The sequence below is a fragment of the Trichogramma pretiosum genome, unplaced genomic scaffold (assembly GCF_000599845.2).
Source record: "Trichogramma pretiosum strain Unisexual culture from Peru unplaced genomic scaffold, Tpre_2.0 scaffold50, whole genome shotgun sequence".
Classification (NCBI taxonomy): domain Eukaryota; kingdom Metazoa; phylum Arthropoda; class Insecta; order Hymenoptera; family Trichogrammatidae; genus Trichogramma; species Trichogramma pretiosum.
The window spans coordinates 906,174-927,829 of NW_019640807.1; the positions used below are offsets into that span (position 1 = coordinate 906,174).

At 38.5% G+C, this 21,656-nt stretch overlaps 2 protein-coding genes across 3 annotated transcripts in view; both read right to left on the reverse strand.

Annotated features, from left to right (window-relative positions):
• On the reverse strand, positions 1-1,813 carry LOC106649419 (DNA polymerase delta small subunit-like). Its single transcript, XM_014366814.2, has 5 exons — positions 1,532-1,813; positions 1,165-1,469; positions 658-1,100; positions 288-580; positions 1-219 (listed from the first exon to the last, which is right to left on the reverse strand). Exons 1-5 carry the CDS (start codon positions 1,716-1,718, stop codon positions 95-97), a joined length of 1,353 nt encoding a protein of 450 aa, XP_014222300.1. The 5' UTR covers positions 1,719-1,813; the 3' UTR covers positions 1-94.
• Positions 1,814-6,513: 4,700 nt separating this feature from the next.
• The window catches only part of LOC106649420 (protein couch potato-like), a 78,039-nt gene continuing 62,896 nt past the window's right edge, over positions 6,514-21,656 (reverse strand). The window contains exons 7-9 of one of the 2 annotated variants that reach the window (XM_023460396.1): positions 21,406-21,620; positions 15,239-15,443; positions 6,514-13,949 (exon numbers count right to left, since the gene is read on the reverse strand). In XM_023460396.1, the coding sequence (XP_023316164.1) occupies positions 13,917-13,949; positions 15,239-15,443; positions 21,406-21,620 (453 nt within the window). In that variant the 3' untranslated portion in view covers positions 6,514-13,916. The remainder of the gene's footprint in view (positions 13,950-15,238; positions 15,444-21,405; positions 21,621-21,656) is intronic. The other variant, XM_023460394.1, reaches the window with a different exon arrangement.

Sequence of the window (21,656 nt, forward strand, 5' to 3'; positions counted from 1 at the left end):
ATCAAAAAAGAATTTATTGTTCATTGTTTCAAAAAAAAATTATTAAAAATATAAAAAATATATAACACTAAAGAGTACAGCTTTATTATAAGATTTAATCTAAATTGGAACCGAATGATACTGGTGTGGCGTCAAGAGTATCTAAATCAACTAAAACAACTGTTTTGGTATGGGCAAACTTTGGTATGCAAACCAGACGTACTCTCTGTCCATCTTTACCTGAAATTTAATACCAAAAAATGAGTGATTTTCAAATTTTCAAATATTAACTTCAAAGTCCCACAAACCTTTGTATAATTTTGTTTCAAATTTGTCCATGTTGCCCACAAAATAAATGTGAGGACATTCCTTCAAAATGAATGGATCATTTTTATAGAATGGCATACATGGTATTGTATCAGGCGCTGTGGGACACATATGTCTCCATTCTAATGTTTTTTCCAACCATTCCAGAGGTTGTTTGGTATCAAGACCACATACTTTAATAATGTCTTGGATAGGTTGACCACTTGTGCCAACAATTACCTTATCAGCTACTTTTCCTATCCAAGGATTTGATACACCTTTAATACTTTTATATCTAAAATCAAAATTACCAAGTTTTTAAAAATTCAATTGAAACATTATTTACATTAGCATAAATTGAAATGTAAAAACCTTCTGGCTCTTGGAAATGATCCAGGGTGCATTGATTTTTGAGGCATCATAAGAGTTGTGACATCAAACTGACCAGGCATAAGAGTGACGCAACAGTTACTTCCCAAAGACTCTAACAGTGCATCCAATCGTTTGGTACCTGTTGTCATTTCTAGGGCAGCTGCAGCATCTTCTTTTCTTCCACTAACTAAACCTCGACTTACATGTACATCTTTAGAACCCTTTATGCTATTACCTGCTATAACAACTCTTACTACAGAAGCCATCTCTTCTTGCATTTCTGGATTTCCAGCCAAGCCACAGACCCATTGTTCAAATAAGCTTACAGGTAAGTCTGGTGGATTTGTTGCAAGTTCTAAACCAGAAACAAATACTATCTTTCCTGAATTTTTGGATTTAATCGTTGATTGCATTGGACAATCACAAAAACACCATTCTTCAACCTTGATAAGAAATAAAGTTGAGTTTTTACTTTGTGATTTTATCAGAAATCGAGACAAAAATTACCTCAAATGTACTTTTACTATTCTCTGCTCCAAGTACTGCACAAACCACTCCAGTGACAGACATTTTAACATTGACATTATCGCCAGTCAGTCTTACTCGTGATGTTTGATCTTCTAAAAACAATTGGTCTTCATCTGAACAATAATCGACTAAAGGAGCTGGCATTGACATTTGATGCTCTTCGCTGAGTTCCTTTAAAATAGAAGGTTTATTTGGTTGATGTTTAAACAGAGTACCAATAATGGCACATTTTCTTCCTTCCTGCTCTTCTAGGTCGGATAATGGAATCAAGTTCACGTCTGAGCCTGAGTAACAAGATAAAAACATGAAATCATGTGTAAAAGACAAGTTTATTTTTTCAACTCACCCCATTTGACTTTTAGTTTAACTTTCAAAACAGACGCGAGCTCTTCCAATCGTTTGACGTACAGACTGGCGTACTGTTTGGTGTATTCATCACCTTCTTTGGCAAATCTACCGGAGTTGTCATCGTAATTGACTGTCTTTCTCTCGATCGAACATTTTTCAAATTTATCACCATCAAGTTTGACCATTTTTCCAAATACTTTTTTATCAAAATTGACGTTCGAGCAGCAGAAAGCAGTGGGTGTTATTTACGAACTTTCGATCCAATAACCTTACGGCAGTAGTTTCCCGCGATTTTACGAATGTGTCGACTGTCGCCGATCTATGAGATCAGAGACATCTGTAGTAAGACTCCGTAAGCTCAACTATAAGTTTCACAGGATTCAATTGCGACGTTACAGCTTGTAAATGAACTTTTTAGATAATCATACATTTTTCATATATTTTTGACCGATTGATTCAAAAATTATTTTGAAACTTTAAGTGTTATAATGGTCATCGTATATTGTTGCACAGATTGTATTTTTTTTGAAATTATTACGTCCCCTTTGTATGTAGCAGAGGAAAACCAGTAATGAAGCTGCAGATTCATTGTCAGGTCATACCCACTTTTGATATCGTTAGCTGTTTTCTGTAATTCTTCTGATACGTAAAAAAATCAAAGGAATAAAAAAGGAAATGACAAATTTTCGAAGATACTTGTATTTTTAAATTTATTTTTTATTACTGCCAAATTGTCACTTATAACCCCATAGAGATTATCTTACAATGGTAAATTCACTTAACAACGAGTATAATCGCCCTGCAATGATAAATAATTAATCTACAATCATATTAATAACGAATAATAAAGATTAATATTATTTATATAAAAAAAGGACAGTAATTAATAATCGTGTCCTTAAAAAGATCATAAAAAATTCACAAGACTCGCTGACAAATACTAATAATTTTTATATCGAAATATAGCTACGATCGTAAAAAATAATAATCCTTTGACATTTTTAAAATAATACGTTTTTTTTCCTTTAGATAGAAAGCCTCTAACTAACGATAAAAATTATAATACTAATATTGATGAATGACGAATAATCACCGTTGCAATATGATGCGACGTAAGCATCAACGAAACATGTCTAAGTTTTTTTTTTTTAATACCTTAAAATTAATATAATATCTGAGTAAGTTTTCATATAGCAAAAAAGATCTCGGCGATGACGGATAATAAACATATAAATATTTTATAAATATTATTTGATGTAATGAGAATAGAAATGAGAGTAATCAATTATAATAGTTAGGATAATTATAATAATTAATTTATTTTAATTAATTAAACATTATAGTAAGCTAATCCTTGCCCAGACACTCATGTTATTACTTAATATGCATGTTTTACAATGAATTCATCGCGATTTTTTTTATAATCTTACTTGTTGTTGTCTTTTTCTTGTTTGCTTTAAATATATAATATATATAATATATGTACTTTGCAATTATGCACTCGAGTCGACGCTTATTACACGGGGCGTTCAATTATAAATAGAATATTATCTTATTGCTTAGGTGATTTTTTTTCTCTATGATCCTCGCATGCGCCTTTTTCATACCCTCGATCTCTCTATCTTCTCTTGTCTGCGGGGTACGTGAAAATGTTCATACCCGTTTACAATTACAAGCCAGCATGATACTCGCGGCTGTTCACTTTTTTCCCCCTAATTAGAACACATGTTGTTTTACATATCGTACCATTTTTTTTACTGTTTTATTTTTATTTTACTGCTTTATTTTTCTTTAATCGTCAACTACAATTAATAATTGTTGAACACTTTCGCACTGTTCGCTGGCACTCGCGTCACTCTCAATTAAACGTATAATAACTCTTGCATTCTGTCGCCGCATTCGCCCACCACGTAGTAAATAATTCGTAATATATTATATATAATATATATATCGGTCATATAGTCGTAAGAAGTTTATAATAATATAATAATCATATATTTATACTTTTCTGTAATCGTTTTTTTTCTCTAAATTACTATATATAATATATATATTTATACTTTTTTTTTATTTATTTATAATCATGTATCATATATAATTAATCGTAGGTTTTTTTTACTTCATTACAGCTGTACGACATGATATGTATTTTGTAGTCCCAATGATTAATATGCACATCGCTTGTGCGGCGTACTGCTCGTGCCGAGCGTGTATACATTATATATATATATATTTTTTCTTTTCTTATCGCAATATCGAAGAGATCCATTGCAATTGAAGTACGAAGGAAAAGAAAAATATTGACATAAATGAAAAGAAATACTAGTAAACAGAAAAACAAATACGCACACGTATACACGCGCGAGCCCGAGCCGCACTTATGGACGGATTTATGTATTTTATCATTTATTTATAATATTTTTATATTCTTTTTTTTTTGTTTTTTTTCGTCTTTTAATCCTTTTTTTTGTTGCATTACTGTTTACTTCGTTATCGGCTCTTTCGCAAACTTTAATAACGGATTTTTCCTTTTTTCTCTCATTGCCGACGCTTCGCCGCGTCCGCCGCGATGCTTTTTATACATGCACGTCGAGAGATATTATCGCAGTGTGTATTTATATACGCAACGAATCGAGAATTTTCCTTTTTTTCTTTTTCATCGCTTTTTCATGTCAAAAAAAAAGCGTTTACAGAAGGGCTCGTAATATACACGCACACACATACGTACACGCACACACACACACACACACACACAGCCACCCACGACCAAGTCTAGGATTGTCTTTTCAATGTATAATTTTTTTTTTTATCCTCATTTTGTCTCCAACAAATGAATTTTCCATCTCGAGACGTGCGCGTCGACCCGTACCAGCGATCGTCCTCTCGTTTTCTCTCGGCTGGCGTTTAAAAATCGTTTAAAAAAAATTCCTCGGGTCTTCCTCGCACTCGCACGGAGGGAGAGAGACTCCAAAGATTGTCTGGAATGTCTGCGTATAGATTATATGATAATTCACACGTCAGAATCGGAGAAAACAAGGCGACGACCTCTTTATACGACTCGATCGCGATCGTGATCTCTCGGTGATATGCGGCTTATGCTCTTGAAACATTAGTCGTTTCAAGTATTACAGAAGTTCATAGTTTACACTGTTGCTGTTGTTGTTGTCTTTTTTTTTTATCAATCACAACGTTTTCTAATGTAGAATATTTATCATGTGTCCTATTGATTGGGCAGCGGCGCGTCCGAATAATAACACCAAAACATCATCGTTGCCTATATATCGTAATGCACACTCACACGCACACAGTATTAAGCTATTGCAGAACTGCTTCTCGTACGCTTACATTTTTTATTTTTCTTTTAACTCTTAAGTATCACAATAAACTCACACGAAAAGCTGCAACTATACTTGATTATTTATGTAGTATTTATATTTAAAATTTTTTTCATACTTTTCTTCTCGCATTCCTAATGTGTGTATACCCTTTATTTATTTATTTAATTTTTTTCCATCGTAATTCCGCGCCTTCTGCACGATAATACACCGTCACGGATGCAGCAGGTTCTTTTGCTTTCCGCACGCGCGACTCCGCCATATCGATTTTTTGTTGTTACAGTATATTGACCATTGCTTATATATTCTATTTCTCTCTCTCTCTCTTTCTCTCGTATTGACATTATTATTTTGTTGTTTAAAAGCTCGCGAAGAATAAAGCATTGTTGTGTGCCGCTGCTGCCGCTGCTACGAGGAGTGGCGAACTCGAGCGCACACACGGCGCACGAAGCAGGTATACACGTGTGTGTGTGCACCAGTGTAAGTGTGTAACATAACACAGTCCACAGCTGCAGCAGCAGCAGTGCACTGCGCGCACAGACACACACACACACATACCCGATCAAAACTCTAATATGACTTTGTTATACAAACCAAACCCATCTGCGGAAGCGTCGCTTCCGGTGAATTGTCTGCGCGCGAGCGGCGCGATGGGAAAAAAGAATAGATACATTTACTCGGGTATAGAGCCTGGCGCAGCGTATATATATTGTAGTATATACGTATATATGTATATGAGAAAAATCGGCAGAGTCGCGATGCAGAGAAGGTGGCGGAAGGTGAGGTTGAAAAATTGTCGAATCGGATGCAGTTTGAGCTTGTATTTTGTTTTCCTTTCTTCCTTTTTTTTTCGTTTTCATTTATATAAATAATGAAATATATGTCCAGAGAGAGATAGGCACGTTGTATACACACGAGCGGAACGCACCGATATTTCGTCGTTGCTGTCATTTATTTATTCTTTGTTGTTTTTTTTTGTTTTTTTTTTCGAGTACAGACAATTACATCGAATACTAATAAGCACAACACGCGTCAAATTGCTCTAATACACGAGAATCCTTAATTGTTTTTACGTTTTTTTTCTTTATTATAATATCGGATATAAATTACGGATCATTCGCACGCATGCATGCAGACACACGACAAAAGCGAAAATTATAAACACGATGTGTGATGTATAAAGTATAGGTACTCACTAACAACAGTCGCGTATATTATTAATATAATTATATATGACATTAATTTAATAATTAAAAAACTATAATAGTTTACAATAAGCTTTCAGCGAACGAGATTTTTAAAACTTTTGTTAACCCCCCCGTTACGATCGTTTAAAAAATTTCTTTGTATAAGTAATTAAATATATCATTTTATATATATCATATACTTTTTTTTTCGAAAAAGGTGCGCGACTCGACATTTTTGAACGCCGATTTTTAACATGTTGCAAGTATTTTTTTTTAAAAAGAGATCTCATAATAACAGTCCCTGATTAACGTGACGACTCATTAATTGTTTTTTTTTTGTTTTGTTTCACAAAATCAATATTAAAATTAGCTATATCACTAATGTAAAGATTGGGCACTGCGCGAGGCGGTCGTAGTAGTATACAACCGCTAAAACTACGATTCATTATCTTTCCTTGTTTTTTTTTTTTTACTTTTTTAACCTTTGTTTTCTTGTTTTATAAATCATATTACTACTTCATATCAATTAGTTTGCACATTTTCGTAGCAAAGTACAATATATAATACAACGAATAGAAATCTTTGGATTTCTCGTTAATTTTCGAGGCTCTTGCATACTTTCATAAAAGTTTACAGTAAATTTTCGAGAATTGACGCTTTAAAAATTACACGAAAAAGAAGCGCTCACAAGTAGAAGTGTAAACGCCTTTTTTCTTTACTTTCATTGGTTTAAGTCACCTAGGTTTTTATGTTTTAATTAAAAATTTAATTAATCCATTTCACTTTGTCAGTTCGACAAGAGAATGCTCATTTTTTTATCGTTTCTTACAGGTTACAATAACAATCATATTTCACTAGGATTTAAGGTACGATCATACTTTCAACCGTTTTCATGTATAATGTTTTTTTTTGTTTGTTTGTTACTTATTTTGCGTATTCGTAATAAAAGCACTTAAAAAACGCATTACAAAAGTCGCACATCATGGGGGAATAGGGCGTCCTCTCGGTCCGCTTTTTTCTTCCTCATATACAAATATAAAGTTGATTACAAGATTAAAAGCTAACGATATACAATCATAATAAGCGCCTCGGAAATTTTCGCGAATCACCAGGAGTTATTCCTCTTTTTCCTGCCTTTACTCTGTTTTTTCATCCTCTCTTAACTTCGGATTTTAATTACTTTAATTCATTATACTCTCGTCCGCAAATATTGACTTTATCACATCGCTTAATTAATAATATACTTTCATGCGTTTCGTCTATTACAATGCCATTGACTTAATAACTAACTGTTTTTTAATTATTTTCCTGTTTTGTAAATACCGCATAATTCAAAGGAAAAAATCTTAAATTATAATAGCTCTTTTACTCATCGTTATTTTATTTTTTTTTCTGTTTGTCACATCTTACCGATGGTGATACTTTCATTGCTTAATAAATGTCACTCTCTGTCTGTCTTTACTTTCATTACGTTTTTTTATACTTTTGTTGACGTTCACTAAGTGTTAGTACTCGTGTTTTTCCATCTTGTTTAAGCTTTTTTCCTTTTTTTTCTCGTTCATACGTCTTTGGGTCGACATCTTTGGTGAGTCCCGTATCAAAATTTTCTCTCTCTCTCTCTCACATCGTCATTACTTATATACTAACTCGTAAGTTTATACTTTCATCGGTTAATTTTTCATCAGGTTAAATTACACTTATTTTTTTTAAATCTAATTAATACGCACCTGCCTAATGTCTCTCGCTTTAAAACGACGCCTCGTTACACACAACACCCACAACATTATACATAATACACGGACAAAAAAAATTACAAAAAACCGAAAATTTACGTTATATTCTCACACCTTCAAGATCATTATCGAGCCTCGCTAAAAGTAATTTTTCTTTAAATATTACGGACCGTAAATGACGATACTTTATTTGTTGTATTTATCTTTCGTTAAAATTTTTTTAACACTTAAGCTCGTAACTTGGACACGCGTATGATTAAAAAGGACAGTCCACAGCTTGTTTGAAGTATTAGTTTTTTTAGGAGGAATAGTTAGTAGTATATTAAGAGTATCGTTGCGCTCGCGTTCGTGTACATGAGGTTGGCGAATTTTGCTCTTGTCGAGTAGTTTTAATTGGTCGCGTTCCCCTCGCACGTAACAATTTTTTTTTCTTATTTTTGTTTCTCTTTCTCTCTCTTTTTTAAGAGCGTTTGGAAATTCGAAACTCGCCTGCTCGAAAGATCATTTTAATCGTCGTCGGATAATTGCGGGTTTCCTTTAAATTTTCGTCAAGGTCTTTGTATATTTTTTTGTTTATATATTTAGAGGCGGGGTTCTAATGAGGAACAAACTCGCGTACGCGCTGGAAAATCGTTTAATCTAGATTGACACGGTACAAAATAGCTGATTGACATTATTAACGCGCGCGCCCGTTTGTGTACGGTAGCGCGCGATGAGATATTTTTTTTTTTTACCTTTTTACAATCCTTCATTTATAGCTTAAGATCTACGGCCTTCGATTGAGATTTACGTTTACATTGCTTTGGAAATAATTGATTTTTCACGTTTTTTCGTTTTTTAAGTGTAAAAAAACTTTTACGTCGTTCGCAGAGGAGGAGTACGAAGTTGGACAAGTCGGATACAATCTTTATCCGCTACTTTTTTGTTTCTGTTTAATTCTATAAATATTTTCATGTACTATGTATGCTGCGTACGATTAGTATTTGCTTTTCTATAATGTTGCTCTTCCAAACATTTATTTACCACACACGTTTACACATTAGTTCTAGTACAATTAAAGGTTGGTTTTATTTTTAAAAGTACGATTACGTTAAGCGTCAGGTTATATCGAGTCGATTAAAAACGCGTCGTGTTTCATTATAATGTAAAATTTTGGTAAAAAAGATTTTTCAAGTAAAAAATACCATTAAATTAGGGATATACACCTAGTATCATATATTTGAACCCTTTGCGCACGTATCAAAAGTTTCAACGCGATCAGGTACGAAAAGAAAAATTATTCCGAGAGAACGTTGTCTTTTATTATTTTATTAAAAATACGAACGTCACAGTATGTCGTGCGTTGTATACACCTCCACTAGAAATCGGTCGTTACTCTTTTACACACCCGCGTTTAGTTCGTTCGTTTTCTCGATACCTTGCCTGCTCTCTTTCGCTCTCTCTTTTTCAAATTAAATTTTACAATCGGTCACAGCGTCTCGTCTAATCCTACTGATATGAATTAGTTCACTTTTTTTTTTGTTTTCTTTAAAGCACTTTGAAAAATTCAATCTACACACGCACGTACTCATCGCGTAAAAGTTAATTTTTTTTTTAATACGTTTATCGATATACACTACTGATGCGTCGTCCAAAAGTTTCTTACTACTTTGCGTGCGTTTTATGCATACACGCGTCAACGGGGAAATTTCAATTTTCGCGCAATTAAGCCACCCGCCGAATCTCGCGATACAGAAGTAGAGCTCGCGCACGAGAGAAAAAAAATGTAATAAAACCAAAGACGAGGAAAAAAAAAAACAGGGAAAGAAAGAAAGAATGAAAGATGAAAAAGATGAAGAACGACGAAGCCGCGCGTCGTTGACCCCTTGTTTCTCACGATTTAGTTTTGCGATATATATATATGTGCGATGATGAAATTGTCGAGTGTGTATACGTCTCGTGCCCCCGACGGTGGTGCACATAATACTCTCTCCTCGTTTCCCTAGTCTCGCACGTGCCTTCTCGTCGCCACTTTATTAATGCGAGAAGACGCTGTTGTTGCTGTTGTTTGTTGGCCAGTAGCATCAAATGCATTCGCGAGTTCGTATGTATGTGTGTATATATGGCCATCGTCAGCGACTCTCGTCGGCATGACTCGCGACGACGACGACTCGTGGACAAGATTACGTGCCCGAGTCGTGGCCCTTTTTTTTCTCTCTCTCTCTTCATCTTCTTTCTCTCATTTTGTATCTCTTTCTCTTTCTCTTTCTCCGCGCACATTGTGCTGAAGCTCGAGCTCTCTTTTGTCCCCTGTGAGAATGATTCCCGCGACTGTCACCTTCTTCTTTTCTCTCTTTTTTTTCCCCCACGTCCCTCTCTCTCTCTCTCACTCTTTTTCTTGTCCGTGTATATAGCAGTAACAGCACGCGTTAATTGGCTCGTTCGTCGGCTACCGCACCGCAGCGCTCGTCGTCGGCACAGAAAAATTCCAAAAGTATGCGCCGTACACTTCTCGCGAGCGCGAGCTGTAATAATATAAATCGCGCGACACACACACGTGCGATGCACCGATGCATCGATGAAGATACACGCGTTGCATGTATAAATTTCCCTCTCGCGATCTCCGTACGTGTACACAACGAAAAGATCTCCGGTCGTTTTTCCAACGAGAGTTCGAGAGATCCCATTCGGTGGGCCCCTCCGTACATACATACACAAAAGTGCAAAAGATAGGGTATGAAAAAAAAGAAGGCAAAAGAAGGCTTGAATAATCCATCTATTGCCCGGTTTTCTCAAACTCTCTTTTCTTCGACTATACTGCATGTATACCGTATGTGTACGTAGAGCCGCTGCAGCGAGAGCGAGATAGAGCCGAGAGAGAGAGAGCGAGTAGGGGCAGTGCACCAGCAGCAGCAGCAGCAGCGAGTCTCTGCGCCTCGGCGCGCGCTGTGGTCATGTTTGAATTCGACCGGTCGTTGAACCTCCTCGAGCCGCGTGTACTCTTTCTCTCTCTCTCTCTCTCGGCTCTCTTCGAAACAAAAAAGGAAAGGGCTCTCTCTCTCTCTCTCTCTCTCTCTCTCTTCTCTCCACTTCGCGGTTCTTGCCCGTTCTCTCGAGCCTCGGCGCGCAACTGCAACGGCCACAACTGCATCCATAAGACCTCGAGAGAGAGAGTCTATATAGCAGTCCCTTTTTACTCTCGTAATGTAAAGCTGTGTGTGTGTATGTGTACGTGTGCCCTGGCAAGATGATTCCATGCCGCGATTAGAGACAGATATCACGCAGGCCTCGTCTCTCTCTCTCTCTCGTCCGTTTTTTCTTCCTCTTTTTGTCTCTAATGCACGTGTAAAGATGCGTTCGCTCTCTTTCTCTCTTTGCTGCACTTCGCGGAAAGTTCGCGAAGGAAATGACGCGCGAGAAGGAGATGGAGAAAATAAAAAAAAATAAAAAAATAAAGGTCAATTGGGATGTATATGCATAAAACGCTTCGATTCGCGGATAAGAGAGTGAACGAGCGAGGGAACATTCGCAGTAGCCGAAACAACTGTGTACTCTGTATTCCTCTACATGTAATACAGAGGGAGAAGAAACCCGCGAGGGCACTCGAGCAAAAAATCAATTATTCCCGCGACTTTCCCGTGCAGTTTGAAGTTTTGCTCCGTTGTATGATAATTTCGTTGGAGCACGAGAGAAGCGATCGCGTTTAAATCCGGAAAAATTACCGACTGCTGGCGGCTTTGAGAATATTCCCTCGATTCGTTGTGTGTATGTATCCGTAAAACGGCGCGCGGCGCGAGATCACGATTTGTCATGTTTCTCATCCAGTTGTGTCCTCGTTACTCGTTTCTCTCCGAGTTTCGCGCGCACACCCCCTCCTTCTTGTTGCCTCGTCGCTTTGTCTCGATGCAATAAAATCCGATTCTATGACAAATATATTTATATATAGTTTATATATGTACAGTATACAGTACGGTAAGATAAATATATATGATGTATATATTTGTAAGAGATTGTATAATATCCAGTTGTTTCGTGTATATAGAAGATAAAATACGCACTTGCGAGATACAACGCACTCTCGGCTGTTGTCCAACTTTTTTTTTTGTTTGTTGCTAAAAAGGTCTTAGATCCTAATGATATGTTCGCGTTCGTCTTACGTCGTTTATAATATCGATAATTTAATTTTTTTTATTTATATATTAATCGTCGTTAATTGTATCAGATCTCCCTTTCGAGATTGTTTGTTTTTTTTTTGTATGTTTACTTTCGTTTTTCAACCGATTCGAAAAGACTCGGCCCCTCGGCTAATTATAATTAATTGTATATTAATAATTACTAAAAACCCACTGACCCCACATAGGACATTTTTTTTCGTACTTCGTCACGCTCCTTTTCGTCGTGCTTTTTTTTTTTTTACTTTCATCAACAAGACACGCAGTTAAACGTTTTAAATTACTCGCTTTAAACTTTTTTTTTCTTCTTATCTCTCCTTCAATTTTTTTTTATTTTCTTAGGGCACCTTTGGTATTAAGCTTGGATGTTAGTGTCATATATCCTCGTTCCTTCAATCATCATCGACGCGCACTCTCGACCTTTTATCCGACTCTTGGATCGCCTCGAATACGACGCGACACTCGCACACATTCATTCCTGGCAAAAATTCGAATTTATCTACGACGAAATGTTAAAGGTTAAATTTTTAAAATCTAATACTTCTCCCCCTTTTCTATCATCTCTTTCTCTCTCTCTTGCACACATTTTTCTACTATCGCTTCGACGCGACCTCGTGTCGCCATAAAAGGTTACGTTTAATTTCTTCTCTTTAAACATTCGTTTATTTCTTTAATTCTTTTTTTTTCTTAATTGCGTGTGTAATAAATTGTATTGTGATAGTGTGTGTGATGAGTCGTCGTGACCTCTTAACAGTGCCTTTTTACAATCAATATTTAAAATCGACCGTAACGAAAATTTTTGTCGTTCATCGCCGGTCTTTTTTATTTAATTTTTTTTTACGAAGTGACCCGCGCGTCTCGATCCCAACTTCTCTTTCTGCTGCCTCTTCTTCTTCGTTTTTTTTTCTTATGTCTCTATTTAATATTATGTACCGGTGGATTCGGAGACGCGCGCTCACGACTCGAAGGCCCCGTTTTAAACATTATACTTTCATCGGTTTCGCTTTTTTTTATTTATCTTTATTTCTTACTTAGTACTTTCTTTCGGTTACTGTGTTTACTTTCATTTAGTTACTTGTAGCTGCACCCTGATTTACGCTATATACTTTCGCTTGATATGTCGTTATTCTTTCCTTCAAATAGTTTACTATAATAATTCTTTTTTTTTTTTTTTTTTTTAATTTTCTAACTTCTTCGTTTTCTTTTTTTTGGTCAAAGGAGCGCGCCCAACGCGGCCGACGCTCTGTTATATACGAAAAAATCAACATATACTGCGCGCTTGAGCGCATTTTTATCGATTTTAAGTTAACGAATGTTTAAACTATACAGAACAATGCAAGTAGTTAATTACAAAGGAAAGTCTTACACAAGTCATACAATTATATAATACAAAGTCGACGTAAAAGACATAATCGAACGTATATGTTAATATAAAAAAAAACTGTACGTAAACTTGTTCCCTGGCCCGCGAACGAGAGAACTTGATTATTGAAAAATTATAAGCCTGGAGACCCCCTCGCGAAGGGTTGCGTCTCGCTTCTTTCGCCCTAATGCAAACACACAACACACAGTTAATTTCTTGTACGTTTTTCCCTCTTCGTGTATACGATAATAGTTTTTGTGTGTATTTGAGTGTCATCTTTTTACTTCGCATTAAAAATTTTTCTTAATTTTTTTTTTCATACTTTCTGTCGTCCCAAAGACTCTCCGTCGAATTTCATTAGTAATAATTTTGTTCTACGTCACGCGCTCGATGCAGTAACGCTGATGATGATATCGCTTATACACGCTTTGCTGTCGCTGCTGATCCTGCTGCTGCTGCTGTTGTTTCGTTTCGTCGTCGCGAGGACGTGATAATACGTGCGTCGACCGAGGACCGCCGCTCGTAGTAGTTGCTTCTCGTTGCGGCGGTAATGGTCGTCGTCGTCGTCGACGTGGTGATCAATCCTCGTGCCTCACATGCCGTTCAGATCGATTTTAAGGTTGCCCATTTTCTTCTCCCTTTGATCCCTGCAAACAGTTTTGTCGAGAATTCGATTTACTTCCTTGAGTAGTAGGCTCTACATTCGAAAAAAATCATAAAGAATGAAAAAATTGACGCATGCTTCATTTGTATTAACGTTCGAGGCATTTTTTTTTTGTTTTTTTTTTCAAGCACATATTATCTCTTAACGGACATTAAAAAAAAAAAAGTTATGTTATAGATTGTATGAACATTCATGTACACTAATGATATATTTATATGTAGAAATATCTACGAGGAAAAACGCAGGAAAATAAAAGCTCGCGATATATTAGTCGTTGTTGTCGGACCGCGAAAATGCGAATTTCATATCCGAATGGTGGATATAATGAATAATACCGCGTTCTGTCACTGTCGCAAGCATTAACGCGTCTCGCGCCCGTTCGATCTTTATTATCAAATTTCTTCTCGATGCATACAATCAATCTTCATTCCATCTATGCCATTCATAAAAGGCTGCTATCGCTCATTTCGAGAGAAAAATAATGAAAAAAATAAATAAATAAATCAACGCAGTGCAAAGCAAGTTCGGTAGGCAAAGCTCGGCAATAAAGCACAGCTACATCATAAGCATAAGCGTATATATAATGATGGAAAAGTACGCAAACTCGTCTGGATGCTTCGGCCCAACGATCGGAACCAACTTACATATACGCTCAGTTTGAAGAATACAAGGATAGAAAGAGAGAGAGAGAGAGAGAGAGAGAAAGACATAAGTATATGTTATAAATTAAACATCCGATTGTTTTAGGAGCATCCAAGCGAGCAGAGCGTAACGCACCCACTGCTCGTTGTTCCGCGATGCGGAACGTAAAAGGAAAAAAAAAAAAAAATAAGCCACAAGCTCGCGTTTAAAGGCCAAAGATCTGGTCTGCATTTATTAACGGGGAACGTATACGTATATACGGCAATATACATAATAAGCTCGAGTCGTTGAACATACGATACCCGATATTAAGTCTATACTTGTGCCGCGCACTCGATGAGCGGCGAAAATTAAGTAAAATGAACAGCAATATACATCGATAAAATACATCATCTACGATCATGCAAACATTTCTTTTTTTCTCTTATAAAAATGAGTCGCAAAGTGCGAACGAATAGAGGTTAATCGTCATTACGATGCAGCACATTTAGAGGAAACAATTAAAAAATTTCAAATATATATATAGATCGACCATCAAAATATATATCATAAATGATTGTAACAATATAAATCTATATAGTAATATACGAAATATATAATATATCAATATATTATGTATGGTAGGCGTACTTCGATCCAGAGGCTGGTCAAGCCGACCTCGGCCATTTTCGACTTAGCGTACTCGATTCTTATGGCGCCACGATCGGATGAGACCAGCAGCGAGCCCTGGAGTGCGCCCATCGCTTGGGCGGCGCAGCGCACGTCCTGGTACTCGACGAAGGCCACCGGCGAGCCGCCTTTCGTGTGCATGCGCAGCCGACAGAAACCAGGAAAGCTGGTTTTCGCGCGTGGTTCGTTAGTTCGTTTTCACGTTCGTTTTTGTTTTTTTACGATTTTTTTTGGCCGGTTGGGTGATTATTTTTTTGTTAAGAAGTGATGGTGGTGATGGTGATGGTGGTGATGGTGGTTGGAGGTGCATGAAAAACAAAGAAAAGACGACCAAACACTCTAGTATGCAAGGATTTGCTGTTGTTGATAAGTTGCCTAACATAGTAATATTCGAGGAATATAATAATGATCCAAAGCTTTTTTTCTTGCATTCATTCTTGCGCACTATTACGCATCTATACAGGCTAATGTTTTTTTTTTTTTTTTTTAATACATCGTTTTCCAGTCGCAACAATGACGATAAACGAACGATCGCCTCGTTTGGCCCGAGTACATATCTGCGCGTTACGAGGTGCAGCTAATGAACGATTCCGAACAGTACACCCGGTAATAAATAATTGCCAACTCGATCGCCTCGGCTCGTCGTTCCGCTCTGAAAGCTCAACGGAGAGCCTCCACGTCCGTAACCGAGCGCATTTATAAAAGACAAAAGAATCTATCCCAAACGGCAGCGACGATCGCATTACCTTTCGCGGCTCGCGGCATTAAACTCGTGCATAAGGCCGCGCTCGATCTATGTATACGCGTGTGTGTGTGTATTTATTGCGGCGTGCGCCACGTCGTGTATACAACAAGTATATAACGTATCGTGTAGCGCGTGACGTATATGTGTATATTATACGCGTGCAGCGTGGAACGAAAGTATAAGGAGAGGTTATTGCGATGCAAAAAAAAAAAAAAAACGTGACTCGTACGTCGATGCTCCACATTGATCTGTGCAATTTTAGTTATCTATCATCTGCGAGCAGTTGATGACGGACAGCGAGAGCTTGAGCGAGAAAAAACAATAAAAGCTCCGGTAGAAATGCTCAGCGTTAACTATGGCCCAATGATTTTGGCGATTTTCCCGTTAAAATTATGTTACAAATATCAAAAATTTAACCAAATTTTCAAGTACTTCGAGCCTCTACCGCTAGATGGCGAGTACCTTTAATTCTACAAATCTGCAAGTGATAAAGTTAACTTATTTGTATGAGTCGAAGCGATAAGCAAACAATATTACAGTGTTTGTTTCCTATAGTGGTTTTTAAGTGGAAAATAAAAAATAATCATGGAAAAAATGCTTTCGCATGGTAATTTGAATTTGATGTTGGCCGTAAAATGGTCAAAAAAGTAGAACAATATATGGCCATAGTATGCTGAGCATCTCTATCAGGGAGAAAACTCGTGGCGATCCGATTTTCTTTCGTCTCCGCGCGACACGCAGAAAATCAATCCCGTAATTTCGCGCGCTGCGTTCGATAGCATACGTACGCAGCTGCAGCAGCTGTCCCTGAGTAAATTTAAACGTTCGCAAATCCGAAGCATGGCTTCGATCGAATTTTTCCTATATTCACGCGTACGAGGATATAATTGAAAAATTTATACAGAATCGCTCGCCGATCGTCGACGTCTCTGCGTCGAGTGTCTCTTGTCGTTGGACACGTGGGAAATGGAAAATAATACAGACGGAAAAGAAGATGAAAAAAATAACGGAATAACAAAAAATATAAAAAGAAGAAAAAGGAAAAAGAGATTCGATATGTGTAACACAAAGCGCGCGCGCGGCGCAACACACGAGCCATATAGTTGCATCGAAACGCGCCGAGAAAACTTGGGATCGATTTCCCGTCTCTCTCGAGTATAGAACGCGCTGTCTATACAGCTGGTGCTGCACATACATATAGGAGGCGTACTGCCCGGCGCTCACGGTGTACACGATATATTCGCAAACGGTATATTTTCAATCTTGTATCAAACGCGTTTATATGTGTATGTGTATTTCGCTATATGCATTGCTTTTGTGCTATTGATTTTGCGCGCTCGACACACTCGAGCGTCCGAAGCTTTTATATAAATATATAGGTACTCGACGACGACGACGACGACGGCTTTTCTCGATCTTCGATTTGTTTCCCCCGATTTCTCTATATATCTGCGATATGTACGTATCGAGTCGATAATTGAGTTGGGAGATTATTTTTTGTTTCTTCCGAGCTATATAGTGTAACCATCGAGATCTGTGTGTTATACTCATTAGCGGAATCAGTGAGTGCGAGAGGGGCGAATGAAATACGATGGCTCGGTGCAGATCTATATACGGATATAATCAAACTACAATACATTTTTCGCTATCAACGTTACGTGATGTGAGAGCAAGAGAAAATATATGTATATAACGAGATTGCGTGCTTTATGCTTAGATATACAGGTGCAATCGTAATATCATTAGATGAAACCAAAAAAAGAACGAAAAAGTAAAAATGAAACAAAAAACGTCGCGTACGTACAAATAGACTCTGCTTAAACATTCGACGTTTACCGACTCGAGAAAAAGGCAGACGAGAAGGAAAGAGACGATAACCCGTCCTTCTTTTTTTTCGCCTCGTTCCCAAAGCAATTCGAAGCTTGTGCACTGCTACTAGAGTATTCCTATGTATTATATTCGCATCGAGGTATCGAAGCAAACGCAAGAGCGAGCTAGCTCGCACAAAACCTTATAGCAGAGCAGCCTTAAAGCGCAGCAGTGGCGGCGATGGCGGCGACCGACCGTAAGAAATATTTCGCCGAATGATAAATTTTTACCTCGTTCGAGCTCGACGGTATACATCATCTCTCTCTCTCTCTCTCTCTCTTTTCTCACCTTTCGCGCGCGCTCTATACCTACGTATATTCCGAAACAATGAAGGGGAAAATTTCCCGTGCCCTCGTAAAAGTATAAAATAATACAATATATCGCTACGGATTGCAGCCGATTTTTCTCTCTCTCCTGCCGTGTGTCTACGTCTCTCTCTCGCTTTTCTTAGACAGAAACAAAAGAAAATCCACAGGCTGCAGCGGCAGCGATGTACCGCACTGGAGCAGCTAGCTCTCTACGTGGAAAATCTCGCATAATTTTCTCCTCTTCCGCGGGCTTATACGTCGTATTATGCGCGCTGCGCCGTTGGAAAATCAGCATAATGCAGCGCGCGTATTGCACATATGCGAACGGGCGTGAGAAAGGTCGTATTATATTCGTATATATGTGCCATTTGTAAGTGCGCGAGTACGTATGGAGGGCAGGTGTGCACGCATACACGTACACACACGTATCCACCCACGTATTCGTGTCGTCGTGCAAGTTAGTACGCGCGTGTGTGTGTGTGTGTGTTATATTGCGCACGCTCGAGCTTCTGCGCGCCCGATTAGCCTTATCGCTTATAACTTATGCGCGCGCGAAACGTCTTATCCGCGCGCCACTGTTACTATACTACTACTACTAAGCTGCTGCTGCTATCCACTATTCGCTCTCGGTCTTCGCGAACATTACTTCCATTGTACTTGTGTGCGTTACACGTTCGGACAAAATATCGCGCGTGTATAGTACAAGTGTGTTTGCGTAAGCTCTCGCGTCGTCGTGGAAAAATATTTTTCCCGAACGAAAAATCATCGACCTTTATTTTTTTTTTCTTCCACATAAATATATATCGTTGGAGCTACGATTTTGAATCACGTTCGCGTCTCTGGTCTGTGTATATGTTTGTGTGTGTGCATTTAGCTGTAGTGACTATATGCACAGACACACACACACACACACAAACACGCATACCGCGTGTATCGTCGTTGCTACTGTGCAATTATGATAATGATACGTGTATAATACCGCACGACGACTACGACGACAACAACGAGTCGAGTCGAGTACAGTACGATATACGTAAATTTTGCTTCGTCGTTTTTTTTCTTCTTTTTTTTACTAGAAAATACGTGTGTGTGTGTACGCGCGCGAGACGTTATTAACACAATTTCTGCCTTCTTGTAGAGTAGGCTGCCTGCGCCGGCTCCGTGTCTATATGCATTCTAGATATATCTCTACGCGCGCGCGCGCACCGATTTCTTCGCCGAGCTTTCGCATTCGCAAAAGTCAAACTAATTTTGTAATTATGTTAAAATCCATTTCGTTCTCCGAGCCGCGCGCGCTTTAAATGACATGGAAGCGAGTAGGTATAGTCTCTTTCTCTCTCTCTATATAATGCAGCGCGGCTTGGAAAATATCAATCCTGCGCGCACACCGAGCAAAAGTAGAGCGCTTTCGAGCGAGAGCCGCTGCTCGAGGAGGTGAAATTTGTCATAGTTTTCCATGCGGAGCGCGCAAAATTAGGTTGGGCTCATAATTCTTTACAACCTCCGCCGCCGCCGCGCGCGCTCGGAGGCCTCAGGAAGCGTAATCCTTTTCTTCTTTTTTTCTTTCTCTCTTTCTTTACTTTCCGCGCTAACGAAAATAACTCGAAAAACGTCGATGGAATTTATATGTATATACGTGCAGAGAGCTATTTACAGATAGGCAACTCGACGTACATGTATTATAGGCCGAGTGCATCGCTTGCAGTTGTCTTCGAGGTTTACAATCATCGAGCGCCATTAACGCGCGGCATCGATTTATTTATATTCTCTCTTTCGCGCGCGCGCAAGAGCTTTAATTATTACGTACGCTACACGGCGCAGAGAATAGAGAAAGTATAGAATCATGCGCAGCGTAGTAAATGTTTCGAGCCTTTTCTTTCTTCCTCTTTTTCTTTGTGCTATAGTCGACTGTGCAGGGTAAAAACGAAAAGAGCTATCTCGGCGCTCTAATGGCTCGGAGGAGCTCTAATCGCTTAATGAAGATTTTACCAGAGTTTGCCGTGTACCGTGAGTTGTACGAACGTGCATATAGAAAAACGTCTCTCTCTCTCTCGGCTTTAGAACGCGCGCGACTACATATTTTTATATAACGAGGCGTGTAGACACATAAATATATATAAATACATCTTTTTGTGCGTCCCTCGCGCGCAACAAAAGCCGATGATTTGTCGGCTTGCATAATCTTTGATGAAAATGTACATAACTACATTTGAGAACACGCGCGTGCCACCGAGATTGTCTTCGGCAGGTTTTTTTTTCTTCGTTATTCGTTTTTTTTTTTTCAGTTGTTTCTCGCGTATAATACGTGCATCTCTGCTGTTGTACCTCGACTCGCGCGGTTATTCAATCGGCGCGTGTAACTATATAATATATACTCGCGCGCGCGCGGCTATGCGTGTGTATAACGCGCGAGAGATCGCCGTATTATTGCATGTGTCGTTCGTTAAGTTACGTAAAAAAAAAAAGAAGAAGAAGAGTAAGGAAAAAAACGTCGAAATTTGTATGCGAATCGAAAATCGAAGAAAATCGGTAAGAGAGCGAAATTTGAAAGAGAAAAACTGCGCGTGTATTGATACGTAGCATCGAGTATAATAAATAAATTAAACCAAACGCGTGTTGCTGTACAACTACTGCTGCAGCTGCACGCGATAATGTGGGTCAAAAATATCGTAAATCCATTGTGTTGCGCTCGTGCAGCATTTACGCGCGCGATATCGCCCAAGCTCGAAGAATGTAAAGCTTTTGTATGTATCGTATTAAATACGTTATGGGGAGGCAAATGTGTGTGTGTGTGTGTGATTGTGAACGTTACGTATTAGGCGAGAATAATTGAAGATACTCGAGAGCGCGTCACTGCAAAATTATTGCCTTTGGAATATATCGCGGAAAATCGATGCGGCCGCGCGTATATACGCGCGCCTCGCAGTCGAGTCGTGCGATTTACTCGTACGTGTGCGCATACATACGAAACCATGAATTTTCCCGATAACCGTCGGGTAAATCGCCGCGTTTATACACATAAGTCGTTATTTCATCATTATTGTTATTATTATAAATAAAACACACAGCTGTCAAAAGTCTACGAGAAAAACCACACTCTCACACGCACACTCCACTCGTTTTATGATTATGTAAAAAAAAAAAAAATTCATTACGCACGAAAGCAATATAGAAATGAAAAACCAAACGGTTTGTCTCTCTCTTACCTGTTGAAAATCTCCTTGAGCTCGTGCTCGGAGACGAACTGGCCGAGATTGGCGACGAAGAGGGTCGAGCAGGGCGCGTTGCTGACCGCTGCGAGGCTAGGCTGCGACGACGACGAGCCCACGGGCGACGCCAGGGCCGGCGACGGCAAGAAGTGCGGCAGCGAGGCGTGTATCGACGTCAGGGCCGTCGGGTGAGGCAGCGACATTTGCTGTTGCTGTTGGTTGTCGTCGTTGGAAGCAAAAAATAATAA